General features: G+C 43.1%; 1 protein-coding gene across 2 annotated transcripts; it reads right to left on the bottom strand.

Moving 5' to 3' along the window:
* Positions 1–347: 347 nt before the first annotated feature.
* Positions 348–23898, bottom strand: LOC137793449 (desmoplakin-A-like). 2 transcript variants are annotated; one of them, XM_068589612.1, is made up of 24 exons: positions 23312–23898; positions 21560–21644; positions 19789–19910; positions 19554–19704; positions 18559–18684; positions 18090–18149; positions 17816–17983; positions 17367–17471; positions 17177–17272; positions 16700–16825; positions 16223–16375; positions 15653–15807; positions 15433–15559; positions 15072–15258; positions 13921–14450; positions 13627–13805; positions 13267–13405; positions 12739–12932; positions 11925–12087; positions 11737–11820; positions 11553–11660; positions 11262–11360; positions 9179–11005; positions 348–8039 (listed from the first exon to the last, which is right to left on the bottom strand). In XM_068589612.1, the coding sequence occupies exons 1-24, from the start codon at positions 23806–23808 to the stop codon at positions 987–989; spliced, it is 12534 nt and encodes a 4177-aa protein (XP_068445713.1). In that variant the 5' UTR covers positions 23809–23898; the 3' UTR covers positions 348–986. The 2 variants fall into 2 exon arrangements, with proteins under 2 accessions (XP_068445713.1, XP_068445714.1); XM_068589613.1 differs by having other exon boundaries at positions 10508–11005.
* Between the last annotated feature and the right edge of the window lie 1635 nt (positions 23899–25533).

Raw genomic sequence — 25533 nt, 5'->3', positions numbered from 1 at the left:
TAATTGTTTACTTAAATATATGTCCATGTTGAGGCATACAGCAAGAAAGGTAACCCATTTAACAAAAGAATGTGTGATGCAATTATGACTATAGTTCTGACTTACGTACCATAACAGAATTAACGTCACTTTCTACAAACTGATTTGGTTATACTTAATACAGTAAAACCATTGCACATTATTTTGATAGTATTTTGCACATTCCTGCTCAAAACGTACAGCTCTTTAATTTTAAATTCATACATTTTTTTTCCCACCAAAACGATGTCTTTGAATGTGAAAACCTATGTAATTCATGTAAATATCAAACGTGTGCATGAAAATTGAACAACAGACATCAATCCATATGAGAAAAAGTCTGAATCTTTTTTATTTTGAGATATTGATTATTAAACTGTTACAAAACCAGAAGCACGAAAGACCAAAAAAGCAACAAAAAAAAAAGAAAACAATGGTGAACAACTGATTCATCATATAAAAAAATTGTTCTTAAGCCAATCTATGCAACCAAACCCTGCATCTCACCCATCACAAAACAAGCATTTCAGATGAATGTCAACATAAAACCATTTTGTTGCCAATGCAAAGCTTAAAAATAGGATATAAGAAAGATTTTGAAAAACATATTTGGAAATCCATAAGCTATCTGAGACAATTAAAGGGAACCAACAATTATAATAATATCCACTTTATTTTCAATAATACCATAAAATGGCTGCCATTAATACCATAGTCCAGTTTAAGAAAAATATCTTGGTGATGTTTATTGTCACAATCAAATCATTTTAACTATAGCGTTGTAAAAGCACAGCATCACCAAAGCTAAAATCTAAAACTATGTAAAAAGCCTTAAGAGCATTATGTTTAAAGAACATTATCTTTGAATGTTTCTCCTCATATTCAACACATCTTTTCTCAACAGTACGATTAACAGATTCTGATTTATTCGTGAGAAAAGCATATGATTGTGCAGAGTCTTTCTTAATTTAATTAGTGGAGGAGGAGAAGGTGGTAAAGCTGCGACTGTAGTGAGAAGTTGATGATGAAGAGTTGGGGGAGCCTAGGTCCACACTGCTCCTGCGGGAGTTCCGTCTTGAGCCACTCCTGGAGCCGTTGGTGGATCCTGGGGCAGAGGAGACGTTGTAGGGACTGCTGATCCCTCTGGAAGACACGGATGATGCCTGGAGCATTTTCAACCCATTGCTTTCCTCCACCAGACAATTATCAAGAGCCTGCTTGTAGGAGATCTTTAGTTTGGTCTTGGGGCAAGTTAGGTTTTTTGTATGGTTCCTGACGTCTTGGAGTTTCTGGCCTGTTCTCGCATCCAACCAGCCCCTGTTCACAGCATCTTCTATGCTTCTTCTGCAGCCCATTTCTGGGTCATAAAGCCCCCCTGTTACAACCTGGAACTCCAGGAATCTCTGCCCAGCCTCATATGGCAGCCACATCTCCTTCATGGCTTGAGCAGCAGACATCTTCTTCCTGGTTTTGACATCTTCAAAGCCAAAAAAGGCTTTCTGGGCAGGCTTAAGCTTAGAGGCCATGTCAGCAGTTATTATGCCAAGGCGGGTGGCCTCTTGGATGCTATGTCTATGGCCATTTGTGGGATCAATAATTCCTCCTGTGCAAGCCTGAGCCTCTAGCAGTCTTTGTGCAGTGATAGAATCCATCAGGTCACGATCCAGAGCTTCAGTGATAGTTATTTTCTCAAGAGTGTCTGTGTCAAAGATGGCACCTACAGGTTCCTGGTCACCTACTGCTTCAAGAGGAGATGCCAGAGTGATTGATACACTGGATATACCCCTAAGGGAGTCAAGTGAGTCTTGAGCTACACTGCTGGATGAGGAGCTTTGCTCTGTGACAGTTGTCGTTCTTGTTGTTGTCATCTTGGCAAGAGTAGGTGATAACGGTCTTGACAGGACTGATGAGGTTAAGGATGTCACTGACGATGGAACTGAGAAAGCTGAGGTTCTTAAAGTGGATGATGATTTCACTGAAGATGTACCAGGGGATGCTGATGTGTTTGAAATCATTGATGATGATTTCACTGAAGTTGTACCTGAAGCTGTTGATGATCTTGAAGTTGTTGATGATGATGATCCATATTTGCTCTTCTTGCCAATGATATCTGCAAATTGAGTAAGGGTGATGGTACGGGATCGGTAGTCATCTAGATCTGATTGATCAATTACTCGCTTTTCAAGCAGCTCAGTAATATCATACTGTCTTCCAGTCTTCCTGTCAATGATACGAAACTGTGTGGAACCATCTGGATCAGTGATAGTGATCTCTTCCCATTCACACTCTTGCTCGGACAGTTCCATGAAGGTGTCGTAGTCAATATACCCCTTGTCATACGCTTCACGTACTGTCATCTCTTTATTAGTCTCCGGGTCTACAATTACCACTCTCCTCTTTCTCAGAGTGTTCTTCAGAGTCGACTCTAGATCTTTCTTGATAGGCAAAAGTATGAGGCCAGTCTTCTTATCTGAGATACAGCGTTTCTTAAGCTCAAGATATGTTAGGTTTTCCTCTGTGTTGGGATCAAAAAAACCTTGAGTATCAACATTCTGATCAGTCAGGATCTTGTTCATTTCTTTATCAAAGTAACCTCTCTTGTAGGCTTCGTTCACGTCAATACGATGGCTGTGTTCAGGATCAACTATGCCACCGCTGGCAAACTGGGCCTCTAGTAGACGCATGCCATGACCTTTCTCTACCAGACCTCTCTTTATGGCCTGAAAGAGAGAGAGAACCTTGTCTGTACCAGGCAGTTTGTAGCCAGTCACAGCCTTTTCTGCTGCTAGCAGGTTGTCTTTAAACTCTGGCCCAAACAGTCTTTTATTGTAGGCATCACTAACAGTCAGGTAATGGTTGTTGACAGGATCAATTATAAAACCTGAGGCAGCCTGAGCCTCCAGCAGTTCCAGAGTGTTCTCAGGTTTCAACAGTCCATCTTTCATGGCCTGATAAATTGGCATCACATTATCACTGGCCTCATCATAAACCCCTGCTATGCAGGTGGAGCCTCTCAGGTAGGAGCACAGACGGTCTTCAATGTCGCGGCTCGTCAATCTGCCCTCCCTAAGTTGGTCCATAACCGACCGGCTTAAAAGGTTTGCATCCACTAAATCTATCACTGACACCTGGTCCCTGAGCCCCTGGACAGTTAATGGCTTTTTAGGTTCAGGGAGAAGCAACAGACCAGTTTTTGGATCTACTTTGCATTTTTTCTTCAGATATACATAGGTGGTTGCTTGTTGGGTGTCTGGGTCCAGATAACACGCAGGATACTGATTCAGGCTCTGATATAGGTCCTCATCTATGAGATCCCTATTCATAGCAATATCTTTGGGTAGAAATATACTGAGGGCAGGGTCTAAAATACCTCCTACAGACTCTTGGGCCTGAAGTATACGTAGAGCTGTGTCCTTGTCAATTAATCCCTTCTTCATGGCCTGGCCTGCTGACAGGAGCTTGCCAGTATTTGGGTCTCTGTAACCAATAATAGCAGCTTCAGCAGCATACAACTTTGATTCGTCCTCCTTATCCACGACTCCTCTGGCACATGCTTCCTTTACAGTCATTTTCTGATTAGTTTTGGGATCAATGATGTTGCCAGTGGCTGCCTGAGCTTCCAGTAGCATGTCAGCGCTGTCAGAGGACATCATTTTCTGTTTTTTGGCTTCTGTAAAAGACATTTTCCCGAAAGGCCCGGCTGTCACACCAGCAATTGACCCTGTCCCCATCAGAAAAACCTTGATATCCACAGACACCTCTGAGACAGTTTTCTCTCCCTTCAATAGCTGGTTGAATGTTGCTTTGTTCAGGACTCCACAGTCAAGCAATTGTTGTGCTGTGACGGTTTTACGGACACCATCAAAGACTAGTTTGGAAGGGTCAAACTTCTCAGTGATTGGCAAAAGTTGTAGGGTTGCTTGAGACTCTGTCTTGCATCTTTCCTGCAAAGTGCCATAGCTGGCACCACTCTCAGTTTCTGGATCACGGTAACACTCAGGACTCTGGTTTAGAGCGTGGCGGAGGTTTTCATCTAAAAGGTTGCGCTTTATTGCTGTATCTTTGGGAAGAAACACGCTGAGATTAGGATCTATAATTCCTCCCACAGACTCCTGGGCCTGAAGTAGGCGTAGTCCAGTCTTCCTGTCAATTAATCCCTTCTCCATTGCCTCAAACACTGAGAGAAGCTTGGCTGAACTAGGATCCTTGAACCCCACAGCAGCAGCCTCTGCTGCCAATAATCTGTCTCGATCTCTAATGTCCACCACTCCTCTGGCACATGCCTCCTCGACTGTCAGCTGCTGAATAGTTTCAGGGTCAATGATGTATCCTGTGGCAGCCTGGGCTTCGAGTAGCAAATATGCACTATCTGAGGGCAGGAGCAACTGTTTCTTGGCCTCTGAGAAAGACATTTTTCCTTCACGTCCAGCTAACACCCCACCAATGGCTCCAGTTCCCTTAAGATATACTGTCTTTTCCATAGAAACTGCTGAAACGGTTTTCTCCCCTTTAACCAGTTGGTCTAATGTTGGCTTGTCAATGACTCCACATTCAAACAACTGCTGAGCTGATACTGACTTGCGGATTCCATCAAACATCAGTTTGGAAGGGTCTTTTCTCTCTTTGATTGGTAGAAGTATCAGGCCTGTGTGAGACTCTGTTTTACTTCTCTTCTTTAAAGTCCCATAGCTGGTCTCATGCTCAGTGTTTGGGTCAATGTAACATGTAGGACTCTGGTTTAGAGCACGACAGAGATCGTCATCCAAAAGGTTACGCTTGATAGCTGTATCTTTGGGGAGGAACACGCTGAGATTGGGATCTAGAATACCTCCAGCAGACTCCTGAGCCTGAAGCAGGCGTAGCCCAGTCTTCCTGTCAATCAACCCCTTCTTTATTGCCTCAAACACTGAGAGTGGCGTAGCTGTGCTAGGATCCCAATATCCTACAGCAGCGGCTTCTGCTGCCAAGAGTCTATCTCGATCCCTATTGTCCACGACTCTTTTTGCACATGCTTCCTCTACTGTCAGCTTCTGATTGGTTGTGGGGTCAATTATGTGTCCTGTGGCAGCCTGAGCATCCAGTAGTAAATCTGCACTTTCTGGGGGCATAAGCATCTGTTTCTTGGCCTCTGATAAAGACATTTTTCCTGAAGGTCCAGCTGCCACACCAGCAATTGATCCTGTCCCCTTTAGAAAGACCTTATTATCTACAGACACCTCTGGGACAGTTTTCTCTCCCTTCATTAGTTGGTTGAATGTTGCTTTGTCCAAGACCCCACAATCAAGCAACTGCTTTGCTGTTACTTGCTTACGAACACCATCAAAAATCAATTTGGAAGGGTCTAGCTTCTCTGTGATTGGCAAAAGAAGCAGACCTGTGTGAGGCTCTGTCTTGCATCTTTTTTTCAATGCGTCATAGCTGGCATCACGCTCAGTTTCTGGATCACGGTAACACTCAGGACTCTGGTTTAGAGCATGACGCAGGTTTTCATCCAAAAGGTTGCGCTTGATTGCTGTATCTATGGGGAGGAACACGCTGAGATTGGGATCTAGAATGCCTCCAGCAGACTCCTGGGCCTGAAGCAGGCGTAGCCCAGTATTTCTGTCAATCAATCCCTTCTTTATTGCCTCAAACACTGAAAGGGGCTTATCTGTGCTAGGATCCCGATATCCCACAGCAGCAGCTTCTGCTGTCAAGAGTCTATCTCGATCCCTATTGTCCACCACTCTTCTTGCACATGCTTCCTCTACTGTCAGCTTCTGATTGGTTGTGGGGTCAATGATGTGTCCTGTGGCAGCCTGAGCATCCAGTAGTAAATCTGCACTTTCTGGGGGCATAAGCATCTGTTTCTTGGCCTCTGATAAAGACATTTTCCCTGAAGGTCCAGCTGCCACACCAGCAATTGATCCTGTCCCTTTTAGAAAGACCTTATTATCTACAGACACCTCTGGGACAGTTTTCTCTCCCTTCATTAGTTGGTTGAATGTTGCTTTGTCCAGGACCCCACAATCAAGCAACTGCTTTGCTGTTACTTGCTTACGAACACCATCAAAAATCAATTTGGAAGGGTCTAGCTTCTCTGTGATTGGCAAAAGAAGCAGACCTGTGTGAGGCTCTGTCTTGCATCTTTTTTTCAATGTGTCATAGCTGGCATCACGCTCAGTTTCTGGATCACGGTAACACTCAGGACTCTGGTTTAGAGCGTGACGGAGGTTTTCATCCAAAAGGTTGCGCTTGATTGCTGTATCTTTGGGGAGGAACACGCTGAGATTGGGATCAAGAATGCCCCCCACGGACTCCTGGGCCTGCAGCAAGCGTAGCCCAGTCTTCCTGTCAATTACACCCTTTTTCATTGCCTCAAACACTGAGAAAGGCTTACCTGAGCTAGAATCCTTGTATCCCACAGCAGCAGCTTCAGCTGCCAATAATCTGTCTCTATCACTAATGTCCACCACTCCTCTGGCACATGCATCCTCTACGGTCAGCTTCTGATTGTTTCTGGGATTAATGATGTGACCTGTGGCGGCCTGGGCTTCCAGTAGCAAATCAGCACTATCTTCAGGCAGGAGCATCTGTTTCTTGGCTTCTGAAAAAGACAATTTGCCTTGACTCCCAGCTACAACCCCGGCAATAGGCCCAGTCCCCTTCAGATTAACATTTTTGTCAACAGACACTTCTGGGACATTTTGCTTCCCTTTTTCTAGATCTATAAATGTTGGTTTGTCCAGGACACCACAATCAAGCAGCTGCTTGGCTGTGACAGGTTTCCTTACACCATCAAAGACCAGTTTGGAGGGGTCTACCTTCTCAGAGATAGGAAGAAGCAGAAGGCCTGTTTGTAGCTCTACCTTACATCTCCTCTTCATTGAGATATAGGTTACACCATCTTCACTTTCTGGGTCCAGGTAGAGCTCAGGGCTTCGATTCAGAGCACTATATATTTCATTATTAATTAGGTTACGATCAATGGCTGTGTCTTTGGGTAAGAACACACTGAGTACAGGATCTAGAATTCCTCCCACAGACTCCTGGGCTTGTAGCAGACGCAGTGTTGTGTTCTTGTCAATCAGTCCTTTTTTCATGGCCTGGAATACTGAAAGGGGTTTGCTTGTGCCAGGATCACGATATCCTACAGCTGCAGCTTCTGCTGCTAGCAATCTTTCTTTGTCGTCTTCATCAACCACACCCTGATCACATGCCTCTTTAACTGTCAACTTCTGATTAGTTCTTGGGTCAATTATGTGGCCTGTGGCAGCCTGAGCATCCAGTAGCAGGTCAACGCTATCTGGGGGTAGCAGATTCTCTTTTTTTGCTTCTGTGAAAGTCATTTTGAATATAGGTTGTGTAATAGACCCTGGACCTTTCAGACCTCCAATTACCACCCCAGCTATTGGGCCTGTCCCCTTGAGACTGACTTTTTTGTCGTTAGAAACATCAGGGACAGTCTTGTGCCCCTTTGCAAGTTGGGTGAATGTTGGTTTGTCCAAAACACCACAGTCAAGCAACTGGTTTGCTGTGACAGGCTTACGAACCCCGTCAAAAATCAGAGTGGAGGCATCCAAGGTCGGGGGTTCCCTAACTCTCATCAACTCTGTTTCCTCGGTTTTTCTGACAATAGCTACCTCTCGCAGTTCTTTCTGCATGGTGGACAGCCTACTTTTATATGTCTCATCAAGCTCCCTGAGTTCCCTCATCAGCCTCTCTATCTCACTTTTCAAAGTGTTCTTTTCACTCTCCAGACGTTCCTTGTCCGTGTCATATTGCCTTATCTGGCCCTGCTTACTTTCATACTGCTCCTTCCAGTAATCTAAATCTCTCTTAACCCTCTCGTTCTCCTCCTGCAGACGCTGCTTATTGCGAAGCTCAGAGTCTTGGGACAATTTAATGCGACTGAGTTCCTCCTCTAGCCTTAGGTAGCGATCTTTGTCCTTGTCTGACAATTTCAGTTTCAGCAATAAAGCATCCCTCTCATTCACAATCTCACTGTACTGGGACTGAATGGATAGTGTTGAGGCGGTTGTCTGCAGAAAAAAGAAGGAAAAAAGCAGAGAGAGAAAAAGGTTAGTCAACAAAATCATTGATAAATGTACTTTATATTTTAAGAACCATACATTTGTTTTTTGCAATTTGCATCACAGTATACAAGTATACAATCATGGATAGACTAGGATAGAACAGATTTGGCTCTAAAAAATGTATTCAGAAATCATTATGCTACTATTAAAATGAACTGCACCTTAATTTGTACTGGTGCTAGTAAACCTTAATGGTAAACTTAAATGATATCAAGGAGGACCACACACATACTTGCTATATTATCTTTTTCTAGAAGCAGAACATTGAACAACTGTGTGACTTTAGAAACAGAAGATGTCATAAATGTCTTTTGTCCTGCTTTGATTTGAAATGTGGCAGAATAGACTTAACCTAAAAATGCCACAATGTTAAATGCATAACAAGTTAACCAAAATCTTTTTTGGATTATTAAAATATTATATATATATATATAGTATGAAGAGCAAGTCTGTGTGCGTTCATTCAGAAAAACATGAACATGTCTTGCAAGACTGGGAAGTATGTAAGTAATGGCATTACAGAAGTCAATCATTTAAATTATCCCGTGGGAAAAAAAAACACAATTTCAAAAATCAATAGGTTTTCATTGTGAAGTCAACCTTCCCAATCCTGAGGCAGATCCACTATTTTGACTAATATTTTTTACAGATTGGAATAGTTACTTTCAACATTCTGTAAATTTGCTAAAACGTGCACAAATAATTAATGCAAAAAAACAATTAAACTATATTAGACCAAAGATCCAGAGATAATGATGTCATTGATGATGTTGATCACTCTGGGAAAGAAGGAAAGGCATGCAGACTGCACATCTTTGCACAGTGTGAACAGGAAGGCAGTTGGTTCGGGTGTCGACAGGCAGAGAGACATAAATTATATTTGCATGCAAGTGATTGACATGCAAGTTCATTCAAACACATATAGCAATATGTGTTCAAATCAGAGTTACCAAGTGGGAGTCTTCTACAGGGGATCTAGCAGAAGTTTGGCTACAGACTCTAATAGCTACTTGATTGATCCAAATTAGGACTCTGATTTGGAAAGACGAGAGCAATCCAGGATTTAGTGCCAAACTTCCATGTACCTCGGTGACCTGCTTTTGTATTTTCTCAGTCTCCAGCTTGAGTTTCTGTCTCTCCGATGAGAGCTCTGAGACCAGGTTGCGGTAATCTACATTGCTTCTCTCACTGGCTTGCAGCTGCAGTTCCAGACCAGAAATGTGAGAGGAGAGCTCGTCGTCTTTTCCCTGTTTGGATCTCAGGAGTTCCTCTTTATCATGTTGTGTTGCCCTTAGTTCCTCCTCCAGCCTCAGCCTCTCTTTGGTCTGGGTTTCTGTCATCTCCTTCAGCCTTTGAAGCTCAACAGAGTTCTCATTCAGTGCCTTACTCTTCTCCTCAATAGTTCTGTAAAGACCCTTATTCCTGAGATTTGCTTCTTTGCATTTTGCCTGCTCCTGGAGGAATTGTTGCTGCAGGGCCTTCAGCTCAGCGCTCAGCTGGTTGATGTGCTCTGCAGAGGTCTTGTTTTGTCTTGAGCTTTTCTCCAGTTCCTCTTGCAACCTAAGATGTTCTTCCTCAGCTCTTTTTTCTGACATGTTAGCATGTTCTTGGCTCTGGCGTAGAGTGGTAATGGTGCTGATGTAGTCTGTCATGGCCATGGTGGTGTTTTTCAGCTCTGTTTCTACCTGCCTTCGTCTGGACACTTCTTCTTGGTTCGCCTTTTTCAGACTATCCACTTGGCTCTCTAGCTCATCTCTCACAGACTGAAGGTCCTTCATACGTCCCTGTAACCTGCTCATGTTCTGTTCTACTCTGCTTCGCTCCCTGCTCTCCCTTTCCAGCTCCAAACGCATCTTCTGAAGTTCTTCCTCGCACTCCCCTAGCTGGGTAGTAACCACTGATGAACTGGTTAGCTTCACCTGCAGCTGAGCCAAAGTCTGTTCAAGCACACTCTGTCCCTCCTCTATAGTTCTCCTCCTGCGGGTCTCCTCCTCCAGACTATGTGTAATGTAGGCCAGCTCCTCACTCTTGTCCTGCAGACTCTTCATGACTTGAGCCAGCTCCTCTGTATATTGGCTGCTTTCCTCATCTATCTGCCTCAACAGCACCTCGACCTGACTTTCAACTTCTCTCCTCCTGCGCCCTTCCTCTGTGATGACAGCACGCTGACTGTGAGCTTCTTCCTCTGCCCTCATCCTCTGTTCTTCAGCCAGGCTCATAGACATCCTGAGCCTCCTCACCTCCTCCTCAAGATTCCTTCTCTCTGCCTCCATCCTGTCCTTCTGCATCTGGAGATCAGCTGTATCCTCCTCCCTCTGGGATGCCAGCCTCTGGATATCTGAGTGGCTGACGTGGATCTGGGATTCATAGCTGAGCTTTAAGTTATTGATCTCCGTACTGAATTGGCTCCTTACCTTTGACATCTCCCTTTGTAGCTCCTTGAACCTCGCTGCCTCCTCAGCCAGCTGTCGCTGCAGCATTACAATCTCGTGGTCCTTACTTGACACACTCTTCTCCAGCTCCGTCTTGGACCGGCTGACCGTGTCCAGCTCGTTCTGCCTCCTCCTCAGCACCAACTCGTACTCCTCCTGTTGTGTCGTGTAGCGATCCTCTGCCAGTCTCTTCTTCCGCTTTTCTTCTTCAAGCAAGTATTTCAGACGTGTCACCTCATCATTGAGATCTGCCAGCTGGCTCTGGGTGGAGTCAAGACTGTCCTTGGTGGCATTGCACTGCAGTGCAGAGGTTTGCTTCACCTCCTCCATTGATAGCAACATGTCCTGTGAGTTGGACAACTCCAGCCGGTAACGGGAAACAGCATCTTCCAAGGATTTGTTCTTGGCGTTGCGGTCTTGCATGTTCTCCCTTAACAGCCGAAGTTCTTCCTCTAACAGGTCAATCCTGGTGTTACGAATCTGAAAGCAAGACGAAGCGAAAGTAAATGCAGAGGTGATTTTAAACACATTTCAATGTACTTATTATAACACTTCATCACAGTGTACTTGAATGATTGGTTCAAATGGGTTAAACTGATTACAAAAAATGCAAAAATATAAAGCATATATTCATCTCTACAAAATAGTTTTCAGAAAGACTAAGCACAAAGACATATGGGAAGGAATACAAAGCAAACACAAATATTCAAAGAACTACAAAAGACAAGATCAGTACCTTGAGCTCCTCCATGTTTTTGAGCAGCTCTCCCAGAAATTTGTAGTAGTCACCAGAATGGGTGAGCAACTCCATGTAACGAGTTTGTAGTTGTGTAGCCTGAGACAAAGACAAGTCGAAGACAAAAGATAGATTTAGATAACACATTGCTTAACTTCACCGATTCATAGAAATGTAATTGATCCTATACCTTAAAATACAAGAATAAACGGGAAAACATTTAGTGGGTCACCATATACCAAAAGCAGCTTCAGCTTTAATGACACAACTGTTCCAATTTGGTTTTATTACTTCCAGATTAAGGTCCATCGACGGCGACTTCAACATTGTCCTTTTGATGGGGATGTTGAGCAAAGTCTCTAAACCAGAGGTGTAAGAGGCCAGGTCCGTTTCATAGTCCTGTAAAACACAGACATAGTCATGAAATTCATTATTTGAATGAGTTTAAAGGCAGTAAATATGTAGGCCTCCTTACCTTGATAGCATTCACACAGGTCTCATTGTCCTTCAGCACACTCTCTACCGTCTCCCTCCTCCCTAGTATTTCGGAGTTCAGGGCCTGGAGAAGACAATAATATAAATATGTTGGATGACTTAAAAACACATGGACATAGACTCTCAATGCTGTAAGCAAATAAATCAATAAAGGGCTGAGCTGGAAACCTTCTGGTTGTTAATGTGATCGGTCAGTCCTTGGATGCTCTCTATCTTGGTGGCCTGCAGGGCGTCTTGCTTTTTCTTTGTGACATCAATCCAGTCAATAAGGGAGGTGCTGGTTTGCTTGTAGTGCTGCAGCTGAGGCTGATACAGCTGCAAATCCTGGACTCTGAGCAGGAAAGAGAACAAATTCATAATGAAGCAACACCATCAGCATGTTTTACTGTAGAAACTGTTGATTCTACAGAGAAATAGACTGAGAGAGTTGCAGGTGCACGGAGGTGTTGAAGAGTTGTGCTGTGTTGAGTGCCTTAAAAAAAGGAATTGTTTTTCATAATAGATCAATCATCCAATTTTATCAATCAATTCATTGTTGAAAATGCCCATCACAAGTTCCCAGCACACAAAATGCAACCTTAAATATTTTTTACTCAATCAGCAGTATTGTTTCCTCTTATATTAACACTATCCATTCAACCCATGCAAGAGAATTTGAGAGCCTTGTAGGACTCGCAAATCTGTGTTAAATTGGCAATTACCAATCCCTTGTGAAACATGACACTTCCATAATCTGTGTGTAAGTAGTGCTCACAAATCACTTCTGCTAAACAGGCCTCAGATCCATACATGTAGCCTGTCAGTAAATAGGTTTTGGCGTAGGGAGAGTGATGAACTAGCTGACCATAGTCAGCATCTTGTTTAAACGGTTTTGCAAAGAGATATTTCAGGTACTCAGATTTGGTGTAATAGTCAATCGTCAGGTTAGGTTTAGCATGGGTCCCTTGTGTAAAATACATATCAGAAATAGAGAACGACATACCTTGTGTCAATCTGCCCTTGGATTCGTCTCCAGCGGTCTGACAGCAGGTTCACCTGCTCAGTGTATTTGGATAGCATCATGTCACACCTGTGGAAGGGCCCGCCCACCTGGCTGTTCCAGTGGCTGGCCTTGGCCAGCTCTGCCTCCATGGAGGCCAGAACATCCTTCTTTTGATCCAGCTCTGCTTTAATATTCTACACATCAACAAAGCACCAGAGACACCATTCAAATGTGACAAGCCGGACCAGTTATCAATATGTTTTCAATAAATCGCGGCATACAGAAATGCAACACAGTGTGGCTCTGAAGCTTTTTCACATCAGCTTTTCTTATTTAAACTGATGGATGACCACTCAGCCAAGCACTAATATGCACTGGTTGTCTGTCCTAGCAGTGATCATTTCTTACTTGTGCGATACATGTCAAATAAAACTATATAAACTGAAACATCGCAATATCTTCTTGAAAACTGCAGCAATGTTAGCAAAAAAAGATTTCCGTGAAAATGTAATATGTCCTATACAATACCTTCAAGGCCAACATGTAATCCCCCACTTCACTGTGCGACAGAGAGGTGGTCTCTTTCTCTGTCAGTCTTGCCTCATGAACTTTCACGATGTCTTCAGCTCGTGCCACACTCTCCAGCATGTCCCTTAGAGCCTGCAGCCTGATAGAGAGGAAGAAATTATAGAAAACCTTTATTTTTGTGATAATGTGGGAAATGAATGTCAGAGTTCTTTTCATGTGTTGTCTTAGTAATGTGTGACAAAGGCAAGGGTACTTGGCAGGGTACTGATCTTGTGTGTATAACATTTTATCTCAGGTTGATCTTGCTAATGAGTACTTGATCTCAATAAAACTTCCTGAATAATCAAAGTGTTGGTTTACCGCTGCACGTAAGCTGACGAGCTGCTCTCCAGACTGCCCAGTCTTAGGTCAATGGCTCCAATCTCACTGCGGAGGAACTGGGCTTTATCAGAATCATTCATGCCCTCCAGCTCCATTGAGATACCCCCCCTTAGACGCAAGTACTCTGCGCGCAGCGACTCGACATCTTGCTGCAGCGTCTGCGGGGAAGCGCACAAGTACAGTTATTGCAATAAATATGTATTTAGAATAGCATTTGCTTTCAATACTGCATGCTTGTCTATTTTTTTTTGTATTCATGGATTTCGTGTCTACCTCTAACTGAGAGATCTTGAGGCCACAGTCGTGCATCCCGTCGTCTCCCAAGCAGATGTGAACGTGCTGACTCAGCGTGTTCTCGGCGCCCTCTAGCTTGAGTCTGAGCGCATGCAGCTCAGATAAGCTACGGGAGGAGGAGGAGGAGGAGGTGGATGTGGAGGAGGAGGTGACATGAGAGGCCGACAAAGGGGGCGCCTTCTGCTTCTTCACCACCTTGCTCTCCACCTTCAATTCACTTTTCCTCACTTTTTTCACCTCCGCTCTTCGTTTTTCTTCTTCGAGCCTCCTGGCCTCCTCTTGTTGCCTCCTGGTCTCCTCTTCGCGCATCCTGGCCTCCTCTTCCAGCCTCCAGGCCTCCTCTTGGCGCATCCTGGCCTCCTCTTCCAGCCTCCTGGCCTCAGCTGCTTGTTGAGCGGCTGCTTGTTGAGCGGCTGCTTGTTGCGCGGCTGCTTGTTGCGCGGCTGCTTGTTGCGCGGCTGCTTGTTGTGCGGCTGCTTGCTGTGCTTCTATATTTCCCTGACTTACAACTGTGAGTAGAGACAAGACACATTTTATTGATAAAGGTTGGAAGAAAAGATGATTATATGGTCATACAGGTGTAGTTTTGTATAAGCACAACATGCTTTGCAGTTTTGCAAGTTGTTTTATGTCAAAACAACTTGGTTTTACGAAAGGACTTTATTTTGAAAGATTAAGTCCAGAACATGGAGTGTGTCTTCTAATCGAAATCTTCAAAAGAGAAATCTTAAAAAACGTGTTTATCACACAGATTTCAAAGGGCTTCTTAAGAATGAGCGATTTCACATTTCTTTATATTTTATATTTTCTCCTCAATTCAGACATTTAAGTTTCAAAACAATTATCAATAACAATATAGACGTCGAAATTCAGCCACATTGGTTGTAAAAGTGAAGAAGAAAATAATAAAATGTCTGAATTATCAATGCACTTATATTTACTGATAATGTAAAGAGAAAACATGCACACTAAATTAAAATTCTCAGGAACACAGTCATCTTGTCTTTTTGACTGCCACAGCTTTGATTTATGTTTAATGATTAATATTTTTGTATTACATTAATGGTAATTACACATCATCATCACCTTTTAATCAAAATATACATATTTATATTTTTGGTAATACTGACTGTAAGTAGGCAGCTGCACCACGATCTGTTCGTAGTGGGTCTGAGCTCCGGTGAACTGGTTCTCAATGCTTCTCTTGTCCTCGTCAGCGAACATCTGGGAGCCGTGGCTGTTCAGTTTGAACTCCTCGTAGTGAGTCTCCAGACTCTTGATGAGTTGACGGTATTCCTCTGGACGCATGCGGGACAGCTAAACACACACACACACACACACACACATTAAGTCTTACTCTAACCTACATCCGAAACCAAACGTTAAGTAAATGGACATTATTTAAAACACTCCCGTGATAAAAACTTTCCATCCTGTTGGATAGCTGGAAACCAACAGAGGCCGGCCCCAGAGAGCTTCCTCATCACTTACCATGGACACAGTGAGGGAGTTGATTTTTTTAATATCCAAGAGGCAGTACTGCCACGAGATGAGACTCTTAACGTTGATGTACAGCTGATTCCAGATGGACATGATGGCCTCGTAGTACTGCTCGTTCCTTTGGAAAACACAGGGTACAACATTTCAAACGTAACCTCACAAAAACCAGGTTATTGTATCTTCTTCTCAGCCGAAACAAATTGCATCTTACTTGTTGGCCAGACTGATGCCGAGTGGGTTGGGAGGTGGTACGATCAGGCACACGGAGGGCACCAACATATCGAGTCCTCCCGGGCCCGTAACGTCCCACTTACTGCGCTGACTGTTGTCCTTTAGGATGGCCTTATTTTCCTTACAGATCACCTTCTGTGGAGTCCAATAAAAAATACATTGTGTCACCAAATAAATGAACAGAATCAAATATGGCTCCAAAAGACAAGTCTAAGAAAGTTTTAAATATTTAAGAATGTACGTGTATGCAAATATGTGTGTGCCAGGACGAGGACACCATCGGTGAGCGTTTTCCCAGCATGTGAGTGGCACATATTGATGATGACTCTACATAAAGAGTGAAGATGGCATCTGATTTGGTTTGTTTAGTTCGGACTCGGCTGCAAGTAGGTTAACCGAAATCAGTAAATGAACTCAAATATTTATGGAAAATTGAAATGGGAAAGCTAGGCTTGAATTATGTTGTGTCTCGGTCACCCCTAAACCTTGCATGACAGTATGCATTTTATACAATGGTGTGTATGTGTAGCTTGATCCCCAGGAAACTGACCTGGTCTTGTTTGAAGTCACACAGGGCTTTCACGAAGACGGGGCTGCTGCTCTTCTCCTCCGGGTTTCTGGGTTTCAGTCTCACAATGCTCTTGGACTTGTTGACCAGATGTTGAACCTGCCTCTTGTTTTCCATAATCTTCTCCTTCTCCCTCTGGAAATAATAATACAAAGTAAGATCCTAACCCAAGAATAATAAAGGTAACAACAATGCAGATCAATATAAATAATGTTAAACAGTGTGTGGTTCTGTGGCTTAAGACAGTGATGACACAAGCAAAAATTAAACAATTCAATGAAACATGGAAAGAGGAAAGGTTGAAATTTGAACCGACGTAATTAGAAAAAAGTAGAAGGTTGACACAACTGCAAAAGGAGAAAACAGTTTATGGCAATGAAAAGACCAAAACCTAAGAGGAAGTGGTGAGTTTTGACCATTTGCAGACATTATTAGAGATGAAAAAAGAAGGTGTAGTACCTCCAGTCCCCTGAGGAGCTCCATTAGGTTCTCCAGTGAAGTGTTCTTGTCACAGGTGAACTTCCTACGGACAGTCTCATGTTCCTTTTGCAGACTGCTGTACGTCTCATTGGCCTCTTTGAAGAACTGAGATACATAGAAGACTTCATTAGGAAGACGTTATGTTTTTTTTAAGAGTGTTGTTTTGACATTAGGTCCGTTAAAAAGTGTTTTGACACACTCCACTGTGTTTGCATACTCGCTAACTTTGTGTGTTTGCCATGTAGTGACGGACAGGTAGTGTACAGTGACTTTATCAGTGCTTGTTTGCCAAAAACGACAGTGATAGGCGTAAGTAACGTTGCTGTCAGTAAAACAAAACCACAAAATCACTTTGAGTAACATCCTGTACTTTCCAACAGATAGTCATTTCACAAATTGCTAATATACAAATGTTTATCCAGAGCGACTTTGAAGTTTTTAGTTTTTTCATGTAACCTGGCTGTAAGCTGCGTTCTCCTTCAGATGAACATCAATGCACTTGGTGATTTGAAGGAGCCAACTCCACTGAGTCTGCAAAGTGTCCTTGTAAGCCTGAAATACAAAGCAAATAGAAACAATAAAGATAAAGCTCCCACTTATAAATGCATGTAAACATTGCCTGATGATGGGGGGAAACGGCCCGCACCTCGATCTTGTCTGACGCTGGATGGTTGCTCTTCAGGAGAGCATCCACTCTGGATTTCAGCTTGTTCAGGTCCTTCTCTTTGTCCTCCAGGGCACTCATCAGTTTCTGTTACATAAGAGGAGGCTTAGCCATCACAAGGGACGCAGAAAACATCAGGATGCAGTTGGAGGAACACTCTGTGGCTTCGCTCTTAGTGGATGACTGACTGCAGCTGACAAAAATCTACTGCATCATCAATGCTTGCTCCCTTATAAGAGGCAGATTAACCTCGTAAAAAAGCATTCGTGTATTTTAGCCTCACAGGATTACGAAGGATGTTCAGCAACTAGAAAGAAGCTCTTAAAAAAACTTGGAATTAATCAAGGATTTCTGTCGCGTCTCGGCATCAAAATGAACCCTACTCTCCCTTTTTTCCATTGGAGTTTTGATCTTTTGATTGCACTCCTTACCGAGTAGCTCTCCTGCTTGCGAGGGATGTACTGGTCGATGTTCTTGTCTCCCCAGTCAAACATCAGCTCCTCCTCCTCCCTGTCGTTCACCCACATGATCTCTTTGGACATATCCTGAATGATCTGCTTGAGCTCCTGCAGCTGCTCGGTCCGTCCAAACGACATTTTCTAGGAATGAAGAAGAAATTATGTTTAAATGCAATAATTCACCTCTAAATGCCCAACACAAGTGGGGATTAGTGAACAAGAGTGTTGTTTTTTTTTTTGCTTTCACCTGCAGAGTGTCCCATTCCTGGTCCAGAGCGTGAAGATTGCCCTTGTCTCCTTTCTTAACCTGCGGGAGGAGAATCAATCTCAGTCAGTGAAAGACACTTAAGAAGTTATTAAAAAATAGTTTGAAACATGGGACCATTTACCAGTCAGAGGCATTTCACAAAATGATGCTACTGAGGTATAGGTGGCATCCAGTCATTTTGGAGTTTGAATCCTACTAGGGCCTAAAAGGAAGGATATCTTGGCTTTTGCAGCTTCAATCATAGATTCTAAAATTGACCTTTTCTGCGTCTCCAAGCTTTATACTAAGCAGTAAACCACTGACGAGCCGATATTATGTCAACTGGTTCCTATTTAGGTGTTTTCTCTGAAATACATAGAAGTCAAATGAATTGACTTCTGTCGCCACCTGAATAACTTCGTCATTGTTTCGTCCCAGCAGCAATGATGAATGAGCAGACTGAACCCACCAGGTCGTCTTTGGCTCGGTCCACCTCGGCGCTCCTCTGGATGGAGCTGTGAAAGTTCTGGTGGCTGTTGAGCTGCTGATTGATGGCGGCAGCATCGTCTCCCCACGAAGAAGTTTCAATCAGACGCTGAAGAGAAAAAATGACGCAAACATTGAACAAACCTGGGCAGCAAAAAACTTTTAAGTTAATTTTGCAGCGGGAGCAAAAAACCTTCTGAAAGCCTTCTTGTGTGTTTTTCAAATGCATTTCACTTTTCACAATAGGCCAGGATATTTTACACAACATTTTTTAAATATCCTAAAAGCTATACAATAAAACAAGTAAAGTAATTAGACAAATAAAATAAGTAAAATCAAGAAGAACATTCTTTGATATGCACTAAATGTCACCAGCAGGTGGTAGCAGAGAAACAAGATAGATTTTGCTTTTCTTTTTGTGAAGGCATAAAATCTATCAGAATAAAATTGGTCTGAGAGTTGATGGCAAGACAAAACCTTCGTTTAATTCTTTTAATCTTTCAATTTCCCTGCAGTAGATCCCCAACATGTGTTTTTTTTGTCCGAATGCTGTAATTGCCACAAGCATTACCACATCTCTGACAACTCACAGCAGAAGAAAGCGTTCATGTCTAAAGTCTGTGTGCTGGGTGATCTGGTTTCATGAGGTCCGTCAGTCAATTTCAACACAGTTCATTCCTGTGTCTTTAAATGACGCTACATTTAAAACCTAACTTTTGAGCAGGGATGAACTCGAAAAGTTAAAAGAATCCACAATAGAAACGTGAACTAAATAATACGTAATAATCTTACAGAACTCATTCATGGGACGGTCAGTCACCGGCCATTAATCATGTTCAGGATCATTTTAGTTTGGAACTTCCTGGCAAATATTTCCGTGATGGTCCTACCAGTTTTACTATCTGATAACAAAATGACAGCAGTAATTCTACACTAACTGTCTGTATTATGCATGTGTGTGTGTGTGTGTGTGCTCACTTTTTGTTGTGCAATCCAGGCCATAGCATCTTGAAAGCTCCTCCCAGGCTCCTCCCAGCCCCCGGAGCTCCCTCTGGTGCTCCTCCTCCTGTTCATGGAGCCCGTCATGGCCATGTGGACCCCCTTTAGCTGGTCTTTACACATCTCCATACTACGGATCAGGAGAAGATAAATCCTTTCAGTAACAGATACACAGAAATCAGAAGAAGCGGAGAAAGGGATAAGCGTTCCTTACGTCCTGATTACGTTGTCAGGGGGCTGTCCCATGTCTCTCATGTCCATAGCCAACATCTTGAGCTGTTCAATGGTGTCTTTAGCCATCATCATGTATCGCTCTGCATCACCCATGGAACCGCCCTGCAAGGTATGGACAAAGCATTAATGGAGGTGTACAACGTTACAGAAAGACAATTGCAAAATATGTATCCACTTATTTTACTGTGAGAAGTTTCTGTCTGAGAAAAGGAAACTTTTATTCATTTTTTTCAGTGCCTACCAATCAAACATATCCGACAGTGTGTTCCTCATTTTCTTTCCTATTACCCGTTATTAAAAACTTTATGTTGGGCAAAAACTTTGTTGATGTTATTTGTGGGATATGACATAGAGCCAAACACTTAGTCTTTGTTTTCTACAACAAATGCGGCACTTTTGCTTTACGCTGACACAATAATGTATAACATACACAAAAATGTCAAATTCCCGGGAAAAAAAAAACAACTTCAACTAAGAGCCAGCAATATTAGTTATTATAATACGGGTAGATCAAACAAAGCATTCTGATTGGTTGAGGGATCAAATCAAGCATTCTGATTGGTTGTGGGTGAGTCACGGGGGGTAGTTTATTCAGACAATAAAGTACTGTACAGCCTGTTTACATTAACCAGCGTTCCATATCAGTGCGCACTCAAAATAATAGTTAGATTTAAATTGCGCGACTGTTAGTTGTCATTTCAGGCTTGACATTTACCAAACATGTGTAGCGGGGGTTGTGGTTCCTGTTCCACCTGTACAGTCACACTAAACACTGTACTAGTCTCTGAGAGACTGGTTAACGCTCCGAGAGACAAGTTAACGCTCTGAGAGCAGATTAGTTAGCGGTGAGCGAGCGCGTAAAACAGGAAACGAAGACAAGGAACGGACAGAAGACGGACAGAAGCAGCGAGAGCACTTATTTTCATCGGTGGCTGGGTGTCATCCTCCACCCTGCTTTCAAGTAAATCGCAGATTTACTGACCAGGTAGTCAGTTACACAACGCCAAACACATACAGGACTATTTTCTCTACACTACTGAAATGTGATACACAACTTTTGGTGGCTACAACTATGTTGGGTTGAAAGGCAGCTTACTAATACTGTTTATAATGTCACTGGTAACCATATTATAAAAGCAATAAGGTACTCGAGGCAGTTCTGTATCTACAGTAATGTACAGTTCAAGGGTTAACGACACCCTTGAACTGTACATTATTGAACGATACAGTACTGCCTCTCGGACCTTGTTGCTTATATATAGCACACAACCCCTTCGTCAAAGCATACCACAAATGAGGTTTGCACTTCGAGTGAACTTTGCAGAAAGTTGCTCAGCAGGGAGCTGAGGAAGAGTGTGTGCGTGCGTGTGTGTGTGTGTGTGTGTGTGTGTGTGTGTGTGTGTGTGTGTGTGTGTGTGTGTGTGTGTGTGTGTGTGTGTGTGTGTTTGTGTGCATGTGTGTGTTTGCAAAATGTAAATCTGTCAAGTGGCTTCACTGACAGTTGAAAGATGTCTCAAGGGGGTTTAGCTCTAAAAACTGAACCAACGGAGAAAAAAGACAAAGTGCTTCCATTATGTGTCACATTAAAGGCTCACTCATACCGCCACTAAATTAACAACCAAACATCCCTTCTGTCATTCTTTCGACATCAAGTGAAGCTGCACTATGATCCTTGTTCTTATGAAACAAAGACTAGAAGATTGAGACAGGTTCAGATGTGCTCGAGTGAAGGAAAACAAAGCATGACTCACAGACTGAAGGGCGTATTCGGCTTTCTTCAGGTACTCCTGGCACTGGGCCTGCAGGCTCATGGTTTGTTGGATGGAACTGGAGCTACTGCAGGGACCAGAGGAGCAAACTCATTAGCACCAAGCTATCATAATTACTATAATAAAGGCATGGCTACAACAATATCACAGTTTAGACCAATGCTTCCCTAGTTATCTACTATGTAATCATGTGTGAATGAATGTATGAACGTATGGCCCATTAATGCACATTACTAACTCTGCATCTTCCCCGGAGTCTTTGGGCTTTCTCCCCTCAGGTTGGATCGTGGTGGTTATATCTGCACCCTGTTCTTGCCTGACACGTACTGCTACTATTATTATTATTATTATTAATTGCATTGCTCTTATTGTCGTAACTTTTTTAGCATACATGCTACTCTTATTATATAAATCCCTTCTGTCGTGTGCATTGAATGTGTTGTAACTCTGTTATGTTGTTCGTTATACATGACATATAGTGTACTTCTGTCCATCAGGGGGTAGTTTTTCCTTCACTGGTGTGAGGGTCCCGGGACAGAGGATGTCATTGTGTGTATAGATTGTAAAGCACTCTGAGGCAAATGTGTGATTTGTGGCGATACAACATCAATTGAATTGTGAGCAGCTTCTCCAAAGAGTGAGTGGTCTTGTAAACCAATATGAGCTAGGAATAGTTCATGCATGACACAATAATAAAAGCTTCATTATCATCATATGCAGTAGTTACACTAAAAACAGTGAGGCTTACGTTGGTGTCTCTCTCAACATATACATGACATAAACAATAATGTAACAAGGATATTTCATCAAAATGGTCTAAAATAAATTAAGACATATCTCTGACATTTCTCTTGCTTACTTATCAGTTGATATGTGTGCCAATAGCAATATATGACACAGCAAAACGTCTCGAGAAACAAATGCACACTTCCACAAAACAAAAAATTGCTGGATGCAAAAATGGCAATAAACATCCGTACACTTATTTCCTTGTCACCAAATGTATAATGTATTCTTTTTGATAGGCTGATATATCAGGCCAGTCGGTTTATTGGTTTAGTTCTAGTCCTTACTGAATGTAAAAGTGTCTTTTTCTTTGAAAAACACCACTGACAATACTGTTCTATTCAAAAGGCACGCACACATACCTATTAACAAATACCAGAAGGTCTGAAAATTGCCCAACCTGTTGCAGTGCAGTCTACTGAGCAGTTCAAAGTAAACTATAAATCAAACTCAGTGATTCTCTCCAGGGAGGGAAGCTGCTCTGCAGCAAAGAAGCTGATTCTAAAAAAACAGCAGCCACAAGGCTCTTTATGTCTTATCTTATCGTCTATATAACTGTAGCCTGTCAATGCAAAATGTCAGCTGCTAACTCCTTTAACAAACAAACTATGAATGCACACCAGCCAACTTATTTGGAAAATGTGTCGTGAAGTATGCCACCTTCTTTCAATGTGTATGGAGACTGGGGAATATAACTCCTAAGTAACAAATATATGATTGCTGCAAATATAATGATTGTACAGTTTAAGCCTCAAGGACTTCACATGTTGTGCAGAGGGGAAATGAATACTGGGATAAAACAGGCTGTCATGATTAATATTTGATAGCAAACAGCAGCTCTCGAGGCCCCAGAAAGGGCCCGCAGGCTCACAGAAACAGGCAACAAGTGGCTGCGAGGACAGGGCGGATTAAATAGTTGTAAAGTTAACAATAAAAAAAAAAGTGTACCTCATTCCGCCGGCCATTCCGTCTCCTATGCTGCCCAACATTCCGCCTCCCATAGTGCTCATCATTCCGCCTCCAGTGCTCATCATTCCGCCTCCAGTGCTCATCATTCCGCCTCCAGTGCTCATCATTCCGCCTCCAGTGCTCATCATTCCGCCTCCAGTGCTCATCCTTCCGCCTCCAGTGCTCATCCTTCCGCCTGACATACCGCTCGCCATTCCGCCTCCCATGCTGCCCATCATTCTGGTCACCGTTCCGCCGGACATACCGCTCGCCATTCCGCCTCCCATACCCCTCGCCGTTCCGCTCGCCATTCCCCCTCCAGAGGACTTTGAAAAGCTGTAGGTCTGGTATCCGTCCAAGTACGGGTCGTATCCATTACCGCCTCCGTGCACGACCTCGCTTCGTGCGTATTGGGTGGTTCCCATTCCGGTCAAGTCGCCTTTGGACCCGACCGTGCGGCTCATGTTCAGGCCCTTCTGGGACCCGTACATGCTCATTCTCACGCGGGCACGGCCGCCAAAGCGACTCTGTGGAACCTACCGTGGGAAACTCAGCAGCCAGGTAGTCTCTCTGTCCACCTGTTAGCCCGCTTCCCTCGGTCAGACTGCAGCTGTGAAGTAGGGGAAGGTGGTTTTTGGAGGCTGGTGACCGCGCCTCTTTGACACTCCCCAACCTGCTGAGCCAAAACAACTCCCTGTGCCACTCCTTCAAACTCAGCTGGAAGCACAGAGCGTGTTTGTGCTGTTATAGCCTTGTGGGGACCAAGTTACCCTTCAGAGTTTAAGCCATCTTTAAAAAAGTTGTGTCATGTATTTTTTATTTAGGACATTTTGAAAAGGTTTAGACATTTTTAAAGTTTGGACAATATTAGTAGGGGAGTTACCTGCACTTTGGAAATTCAGCACAGTTTAGAAAAGTCGAGTCATTTCTGAAAGGTGTAGACTTTTGGTTATTTGGAGTGGATATTTTGGAAAGTAAGGACATGTAGCCTGCATGGTCCTGACTGCTTCAAACAGCTGTTTGAGGGTTAAGAATCGGTTTCAAGTTGAAAGTTAGAATGAGGTTCACATTCACATTTCGGGCGGTGTCAGACAGGTAGTGGTGAGGGTTTGGACCTGCAAGGCATTATGTCCTCACGTGTATCAAACTGGAACATGTGTGTGATCCCTTCAACTTTTATTGAAGCTAAAATAAATGCATTAATCATTGACAACATTTTTATTAAATAACATTAACATAAAATGAGAATATTTTGATTCACAAATGTATATTTGTATAAATCTTAAAACACCTAATTATATGAACATGATTCAGCAATATATTTTTAAATGCACACTGAGTAGGGTTTTCCTCGAATGTATTGTCTTTATCCTCTTAATTAATTACTAAATGTGGGGTTTTCTCTGTATTCAGAGACCTTGCCCTCTGTCTGTATATTCTTATTTTTCTGGGCGTCAGCCTCAATGAAATGTTGCAGGTGTCAGATCGTGAACATGCCTTACGATATTGAAACTGGCACACGGCCTGAAAAAAATCGCAAATACACTGTCACAAGTTGACACGCCAAATGAGAGTGCGTCTTTATTGGCTTTTACCCGCTGGCGACCGCCATATCCTCATTGAGCAGGGGAGGACGGGCCAACTTTGAATGTTGCTAACAGGCGCAACATTGACACACTGACAAATACTTCTCCTTATGCCCGTAAGTGGCTGCTGTAAAGGTCTGCCATGTCATGTGATCATCCATCTGCAGGTGATGCAGCCAATGGAACTTTAATTCGAAACAACAACCAAGGTGCAACACTCCTCCCCTCTTCAGCTCTTATCAAACGACTACTCTGCACGCTCTCGTCATTCACTATCTCTCTGTCTCTTCTACTGAAGAGAAAACTCTCACTCAAACCCATATATGCACACACACACACACACATACACACACACAAACACACACACACACACACACACACACACACACACACACACGCTTAAACACTTGCTCCCAGCCAAAGGGTGGACCTCACAAGAAAAACAAGTTTGACAGCTGTTCTTCAATGACAGCAATGTTGGTTGAATGTTATTAACCATAAAATAGCAGCATCAGGGGTATCTCTTATATGTCAAGGAATACAGATGTTTCTTTGCACACAGTGATGTGCAGATCAAGTTCAATTGAGCGCCATACAAATTGTGTTACCTTTTCTGTGTTTTGATGTTTTTAGGGG

Source organism: Clinocottus analis, unplaced genomic scaffold (genome assembly GCF_023055335.1).
Source record: "Clinocottus analis isolate CAN_PGR_092001 unplaced genomic scaffold, fCliAna1.0.p SCAF_23, whole genome shotgun sequence".
In the NCBI taxonomy this organism is placed as follows: domain Eukaryota; kingdom Metazoa; phylum Chordata; class Actinopteri; order Perciformes; family Cottidae; genus Clinocottus; species Clinocottus analis.
This window is presented reverse-complemented; position numbering and strand designations above follow the sequence as displayed.